An 8,819-nucleotide genomic window follows, 5' to 3' on the forward strand; every position below is an offset into this window, starting at 1 on the left:
TTTTCCCAGCACCACTTATTGAAGAGGCTGTCCTTTCTCCACTGTATATTCCTGCCACCTTTATCAAAGATAAGGTGACCATATGTGCATGGGTTTATCTCTGGGCTTTCTATCCTATTCCATTGATCTATCTTTCTGTTTTTGTGCCAGTACCATACTGTCTTGATTACTGTAGCTTTGTAGTATAGTCTGAAGTCAGGCAGCCTGATTCCTCCAGCTCCATTTTTTGTTCTCAAGATTGCTTTGGCTATTCGGGGTCTTTTGTGTTTCCATACAAATTGTGAAATTTTTTGTTCTAGTTCTGTGAAAAATGCCAGTGGTAGTTTGATAGGGATTGCATTGAATCTATAGATTGCTTTGGGAAGTAGAGTCATTTTCACAATGTTGATTCTTCCAATCCAAGAACATGGTATATCTCTCCATCTGTTTGTATCATCTTTAATTTCTTTCATCAGTGTCTTATAATTTTCTGCATACAGGTCTTTTGTCTCCTTAGGTAGGTTTATTCCTAGATATTTTATTCTTTTTGTTGCAATGGTAAATGGGAGTGTTTTCTTGATTTCACTTTCAGATTTTTCATCGTTAGTATATAGGAATGCCAGAGATTTCTGTGCATTAATTTTGTATCCTGCTACTTTACCAAATTCATTGATTAGCTCTAGTAGTTTTCTGGTAGCATCTTTAGGATTCTCTATGTAGAGTATCATGTCATCTGCAAACAGTGACAGCTTTACTTCTTCTTTTCCGATTTGGATTCCTTTTATTTCCTTTTCTTCTCTGATTGCTGTGGCTAAAACTTCCAAAACTATGTTGAATAAGAGTGGTGAGAGTGGGCAACCTTGTCTTGTTCCTGACCTTAGTGGAAATGCTTTCAGTTGTTCGCCATTGAGGATGATGTTGGCTGTGGGCTTGTCATATACGGCCTTTATTATATTGAGGAAAGTTCCCTCTACACCTACTTTCTGCAGGGTTTTTATCATAAATGGGTGTTGAATTTTGTCAAAAGCTTTCTCTGCATCTATTGAGATGATCATATGGTTTTTCTCCTTCAATTTGTTAATATGGTTAATCACATTGATAGATTTGCGTATATTGAAGAATCCTTGCATTCCTGGAATAAACCCCACTTGATCATGGTGTATGATCCTTTTAATGTGCTGTTGGATTCTGTTTGCTAGTATTTTGTTGAGGATTTTTGCATCTATGTTCATCAGTGTGATATTGGCGTAGTTTTCTTTCTTTGTGACATCCTTGTCTGGTTTTGGTCTCAAGGTGATGGAGGCTCACTTCTTTATACATATACTGCGTTTGTGAGCTCTGAAAAACATTTTTATCATTTGCCACTGGGACAATGGAAGCCAAGTATGATACGTTATATTATACTTCAGGCTCTAGATATGTTTTTAATGAAATTAGGTAAGTTTCTAGACCAGCATGAGAAAAAAATCTCAAACTTTACTTAAAACATGTAGAGAAAACCAGGTTCCAGAATATGCACTAGTTGAGAAGGCAACAGATAATTTAATACCTTTACTGTTCTTTTTATTTTTTTTAAACTTTCACCGTTCAAGTGATGGCACTCTTCTAGTTAAAACATGTACACTACAATGGATATGGATTGCATTAAGGAAGGGGGTATAAAAGAATGATGTGATTTGGAGACTAGTTTTATAAAATTCTATAATCATTGTCCTTAAAGCTGCCTGAGAAATGGGGACTCACGATACATAAACACCTCTCACTTGTTTCCTTATACTTCCGTTTCTGAGGCTTACAAGACTGCTTTTTTACCCTGTACTCCTTCCTGTGACCCTTCATCATGCAAAGTTTTCTTCTTAAGAAGTAAATCTTACATGTGAGAATATTAGTTTTCAAAATTGTAGATAAGAAATAAATTATTAATTGAATTAAATATGATTTAGAGAAACCTTATACATGTACACTCACTATGTATTCAGAATTTCATTTTGAGTATGAGGAGGGAAAAGGAAAGTTAGAGGTTTTTTTTAAAAAGTAGTATAAACGTATGGGCACCAAGGGGGGAAAGTGGCAGGGGTGGGGTGGTGGTGGGATGAACCGGGAGATTGGGGTTGACATATATACACTAATACGTATAAAATACATACCTGCTGTGTAAAAAAAATAAGTACAATTTTTTAAAAAAGTAATGTTGAAGTGGAAAACCCTTAATTCTACCTTTCTGAATTAGTATCAGACTAGGTTTATGCTGTGATAAGATACAAGTTAGTAGCTGGCAATTCCTGATTTCCCATTATATTTCAGCCCCTGTTACAAATTTCAGCCCTGATAGCCAACTGGGAAATACTGAAGGCCCCTTTGTTATTTTGTTGTAATAGCATCATAAGCCTAGAAAATCTGGAACAATTCTGTAAGGGTTTAAAAAATGGGACATTGGACGTGATCTCTAGCAATATGTAGAGGAGACTCAGTGAATAATCCTTTCACTTATGCCAGTGAAAACATCTGAAAATAGTTTAAGGCTTTTTAAATGTACCTTTTATCTGTCAAGAAAACAGGAAGTCATCGGACACCAAAAACAAAGTATAAGTAAGTAGGAGAGAGAAATAAACACTCAAGCTGGCCTTCTCTCCAGAGGCTTCTGCAAAATACCAATGAACTTGAGATTTATTCTGTGAACCATGAGAGTATAAGAGGCTTTGCTAGAGCTGCCCAGGTTGGGAGAAGCATCATAGGAGAAGTCATTCTCTCTCACCCACACAAAGTTGGAACCCAATGTGATGGTGGATTTGAGGTAAACCTGCCCTGCAGAGGGGCCCAGTAACTAAACCTGTCTGTCTAAACTGTGGTGCTGGCTGGAGGAGGGGAGAGTCTCCACTAAAAATGGGTAACTTCATTCCGATTTGTGCTCCAAATTCATAGAAAAATAACTCAAACTGAAAATATATCTAAAAGTGGTCCCAGTGTGTAAGCATCTAAACACATGGTAGAAGCAAATTCAGATCCTATCTGGAAACACTCAGACTCAACCTAAGGCTTCAGCAATTCCCAGAGATACAGTTGCAAGGAAGAGCTCACTGTTGCAAGAAAACAAACAAAAAATCATAAATAAATGCACAAGGAAACATCGCAACATTTTCCATTATCAGAAAATAGAATATAAAATATTTTTGCTATCTGTAAAGAAGCTAAAGAGGAAATAGCAAGTATGAGTACAAAACAACTCTTTGTGAAAATGAACAGATTTTAATAAGAACCAAGCTGAAGTGCTAGAGATGCAAGATAAAGTACAGTAATTGAAACTGAAAACAGTGGGTAGACAGCAGAGTAAGCAGAAAGAAAATTGGTAAACTAGCAAATAGATCTGAAGAGATTATGCAATACACAAAGACAAAGATGGGAAATATGAAACTAGGGTTAGCAATGCGGAGGGGAGAGTGTGACTGTTTAATCATAGCTCCAGAAAAAATGAAGAGGAAAAATGGGGGGGATAAGATATTTGAAGAAATACAGAATTTATAAAAAGCATAAATCCTAAGCAAACCAAAAGGAAGCCATTCCTAAACATATACTGAATTTGCAGAAAGCCAAAGGAAAAGAAAGATCTTAAAACCAACCAAAGAAAAAGAATTCCCTAGAAGAGCTGAAATTAAACTTACAAAACAGTAACAAAAGACAGAAAACCAAGGAATCATATTTTCAAGGAACTGAAAGTAACTCTCAACTTAGAATTGTATACATAGATAAGCTATCTTTTAAGAATGAGAATAAAGATGATTCCAGATAAATAAAACTAAAAACTTGCTACCAGCAGATCTTCATGAGAAATATAGCATGCTCTGCTACAGAGTGTTTCTGTACCACGATTTAGTTTATATGCGATGGTAAATAGGGAACTGTGTCAGTGTAATATGGAGTTTGCATTTCTGTACATAATTTTTCCTGGCATAGTAATATTTAACATCATCGAGCAATAGCAGATAGGTACAAAGTGAATTGAAACCTTCCCCCAAGAAAGATCAGGTATATACTTTATTACAGCTAAAGATAAAGACTTACTAACTTTAAAGATAAATAAAGCCTTTTAAAAAGCTGAGCACCCTGGGTAAGTACCTTCTTTTGAGGTGGTTAGTTGTTCTCTTAGGGACGTCAAAGACTTAAACTTTCCACGACATTAAGCTGTCTAATGAAGCCACATGTGATGAGGAAGCTGCCAACACTTACCTCAGTTAAAAAACAAAACAAAACAAAACATTAACAACAACAAACCATTTGATTGATGGAGAAGGCTACAGTCTGGATAGGGTTTGATGGAACCACTCTCTGTTTAGAGCAAATGCTCTCAAGATTCTGCATCTTGAAATAGTAAGTGTGGTTCCAGTGTTGAAGTCTGCAAAGAAGAGGTTGACTATGGGAGATACAAAGATTACTGGAGATTTAACTGTGCTGGTACTTTTATTAGGATCATTGTTGTTTCTGTTAGTGCTTTGGTCACAAGTTTTGAGTTGTGAATAGTCTGCCCAACTCTCTTTTTTCCATGTGCCTTTCTATTGTCAATGTACAGTTTTGTAGAACAAAAGGTTTTCAAACAGGGAAACATATTTCACATTCTAACAGACATGCCTCTAGTAAAGGAAATACTTCAGGCAACAAAATAATTGTCGAGATGAAAGGTTTGAGATGCCATGATGAATGATGATCAAAAAAAAAATGTAAGTATGTGGGTAATTCTAAACAAACATCGACAATAGAAAAGAAGCAATAGTTAGACAATAAACAATAATGCTTAATTCAAGGCAGAACTAAAATACTGGAGTGTGATTGTTAAAGTGTTCTCATGTTTCTGCGAAGAGGATATAGATAGTGACTCTCTTTTTATTGACTAATGAATATTTATGGTAAAATTATAAGGAAAAATAAGGGAATAGTTAAAAAAAAATCCAAGATAGTAGTTTCTTCTGGCAGTGTGAAAGCAGATGGGCGATGGGATTAGAAAGAGCACACAGGTGGATTCAAAGGCACTGTGGTAATATCCTACTTTTTAAGGTGCTTGGAAATTACCCAGTTTTTTATATTACTGATGTTCTTTAAAACTTACACATGATTATAGGTATTTGTATGTGTCTTCATTTTTTTTAATGTTTAGATTATATTAAAACCTGCAGATGACCACTCCTTGGTAGAAACTAGTTTTCCTCGTTTATTTCAGTTACCATGGTTGTTCTTCTGTGGGCTGTAGTTTGGTCAATTACCGGCCCTGAATGTCTTCCTGGAGGAAACCTGTTTGGAATTATAATCCTATTCTATTGTGCCATCATTGGAGGCAAACTTTTGGGGCTCATTAAGTTACCTACATTACCTCCACTGCCTCCCCTTCTGGGTAAGTGCTAAACACATCCTGTTTTCTTCAGAGTAAGTCATATTTAAGTCATATTATGGAAATAATATATAATGGCGTGCCTCTCATGCCCTCTTCCTAAATCCACATTCTTTGACACCATGTTGGTAGCTTAACATCAGCCATGGTGGAAGTATCTTTAAGACAGAACTCAGCAAGTGCTACAAATCAGGGCTTACTATATTGTTAGTCATTCACATCACTGACAAACAAGGCAAGTTCCAACCTGCATTTTCACTGGTTCATTTTCATCTTACTCATTAACATAAACAAAATTATCAACCGATATTCATGGTGACACTATACTCACTCGTCATAATGTGAATGACTTCTTTGCTAAGCCAGATAGTAGTCAAGCATTTATTTGTAATCTGATTTTGTCAATTCATTGTTGAACTGCAACCATAGTTGGTTATGGATATGGAGTTCAACAATGAAAAACAATGAAAGCATTCTATGAGAACCAATTGGCTCTATAGAATTTACAGCAATGATTGTTGCATATTTATAAATTGTATTCTGCACATCCTTTATATCAGTAAAATTTATAATAAATATGTAAATATATAAATATAAATACACACACACTTTTTTGGACAGCTACTTATTAAGCATTTACCAGCACACCATTGGCTGTATTGTATTATCATGCTTATTAAAATAAGTTAGCCAAAAATATTCTTCCAGAGGCCATGAGAACTGTCCAGACGTGAAACACATGAAAATTAGTCTTAACACTGAACATTATATCTTTAATGTTTCTTCAAAGAATTCCATATTACAAAATTTTAATTTACCACTTTCATTATACCACAAAAGGCATTTTGTGTCCATTTCTAACAGATTTATAAATCACTAAGTTTTATTTAAAAATCACATATCTTTCACACATATATATTTGCACACAATTCCTGAGTAAAAATTTTTCCTGTTATTTTATGTTAGTGAGGACGATCAATATTGGCTAACAAAGACCAAAATTACTTGCTTTTGAATTTGTGGTCAGCAGTTGAAGCTAAATATAAAAAGAAATAGAGTTATTTACATTTGACCATGCACTATTTCTCAATATACTTTTCAATTTTAGGTAAAAATAAAGTTATTTTGCTTAATTCATATTATTTATCATGAGTGCTTTTTGTTCTCTAAAGTTATGAATTGAATTATTGTTAAAATGAGTTGTTTCTAAATATGCCTGTGTGCTGTGATAAAGGGTTGGCAATCCACCTCTTTTGTAAATAAGATATTATTGGAACACACCCATGGTCATTCATTCACATATTGTCTGTGGCTGCTTTCACCCTACAGTGGCAGAGTTGAGAAGTTGTGAAAGAGACCCTGTGGCCCACAAAGCCTAAAATATCTCTTATCTGACCCTTGACAGAAAATGTTTGCTGACTCATGCATCTAAATCAGTGCTTCTCAAACTTTAACATGCAGAAAAATGACCTTGGGACCTTGTTAAAATGCAGATTCTAATTAAACAGATCTGGTGGTGGAGCCTGAGATTCTGCATTTTTAATAAGCTAATCATAAGTTTTCAAACATGGTTGTGCATAGGAATCACCTCATGAAGTCTTTTAAAAGCTGATGCCCAGAGATTCTGAATTAATTGATGTGCCATATGCCCTGGGCATTAGAATTTTTAAAAGTTCCCCACATGATTCTAATATGCAACCTAAGTTGAGACTGCTGTTCTAGACTCCATGAAAATACACTTTATACCTCATCCTTTTTTTTTTCCATTCTATGCCTGTTATTACAACAAACTAAGTATACCACATTGCCAAGTGGTACAGACTTGGGTTTTGAGATCTCATGAAACCTCCTGGGGTGACTGAAATTTTTCTGAAAGATCACATACGTTATATATCTTAGCATCCCTTTTTGTAGTGTTGCACTTGTGATAGAAAAAAGTTTACCACTTTTTATTGTAGTAGGGCCAGTAACTAAAACCAAAACATTATCTGAATCCATGAAACTTGTTAGGACAAAATATGTGTGATGATTGCCTGTTCTATATTTTCATAAGCTCGTTGAAATAATTGCTAGAGGATGAAGGAGAGTTTTTTTATTCCCAAAATAAACGTGAAAACAGTTGCCCTGAAACACTTTCCTCTGCCCATGGTCTGGGCTGATGTGGCCACCTGATTTTGATCTGGATGTTCCCTTCTTGCCTCTGAGCCCACATGGGCCTCTCCTTTAGTTGTGGGGAGAAAAACACCTTTCCTAATAGAGGGGTATTATTCTTTTTTCTCTTAATTTGTGTTATGGAAATCTTTTTAAATATGCAAAAGTTATCAATACATGACCAATCTTATTTCATCTACTCCCAAGTTTTTCTGTAGCACATTATAATTGAAAAAACTTTCCATAATACAAATTAAGAAAAAAAGAAGAATAGTCCTATATCAAAGGAGGTGTGCTTTCCTCCACAACCTACATGAGAGGGAGAGGCCAACGGGGGCTCAGAGGCAAGAAGATGCCTGCCAAGTCCATATCAGGTGGCCAGAGCAACCCAGACCATTGGCAAAGGAAACTGGTTCTCAGGGAAATTTTCACATTCATTTGGGGAACAAAAAAAATGCTCCCTTCCCCCCTAAAACTCCAAAAAACGCCCTCTTAACATATTTTTGAATTCTTCTTAGATTATTATTCTTTTTGATTCCAGGTAGTTATATGCTATAATTAATTTAGGACCGGTTTAGATCCACGTTTTAAGTTTCAGTAAGGAACTATTGACGTATTAATGAAATATAAGGTTAGTGCAGCATTTTGGGCTTGGTAATTCGTCAATATCTATGAAAATGAAACATGCCTGTACCCTAGGGCTTAACATTTCCACTGCTAGGGATTATCCTGTGGATATACTTACACAAACCTACAAACATGTAAGCTCCATATGGACAAGAACCATGTTGGTCTAGCTGCTATCTGTATTAGCAGGGTATCATAAGGGTCTGGCATGTAGTAGGCACTTAATAAATACTTGATGTATGAACTGTGCTCATTTCAGCACTGTTTGTAATGAAAAATCTTGAAGTCCATTAATTGGTTCCAAAATTATGGTACTTCCAAACAATGAGATACTATTGCAACTATTATAAAATAAGGCAGATATATATATCAATGGGAATATATCCAGGATATATTGTTAAATAGGGAAATATTATACAATGGTACATAAACATGCTTTCATTTGTGTCCAGCACACACGCACAGACACACCACACACACACACACACAAACACAAAAGCACACACACACACACACACACACACACAGGCATGCTTAAATAGGTATAGAAACTTTTCTGGAAGGGTACAAATTATCCTTAACAAGGAAAACCTTTGGGGAATGAAGATCAAAAGTTGCCCTTGGGGGCTTCCCTGGTGGCGCTGTGGTTGAGAGTCCGCCTGCCGATGCAGGGGACACGGGTTCG

At 35.7% G+C, this 8,819-nt stretch overlaps 1 protein-coding gene across 1 annotated transcript in view; it reads left to right on the forward strand.

Annotated features, from left to right (window-relative positions):
• Positions 1-8,819, forward strand: part of SLC9B2 (solute carrier family 9 member B2) — a 38,327-nt gene that overhangs the window by 2,991 nt on the left and 26,517 nt on the right. The window contains exon 3 of the mRNA XM_007462457.1: positions 5,189-5,359. Within this exon, the coding sequence (XP_007462519.1) occupies positions 5,189-5,359 (171 nt within the window). The remainder of the gene's footprint in view (positions 1-5,188; positions 5,360-8,819) is intronic.

Source organism: Lipotes vexillifer, unplaced genomic scaffold (genome assembly GCF_000442215.2).
Source record: "Lipotes vexillifer unplaced genomic scaffold, Lipotes_vexillifer_v1.1 scaffold1824, whole genome shotgun sequence".
NCBI classification, from domain to species: Eukaryota; Metazoa; Chordata; class Mammalia; order Artiodactyla; family Lipotidae; genus Lipotes; species Lipotes vexillifer.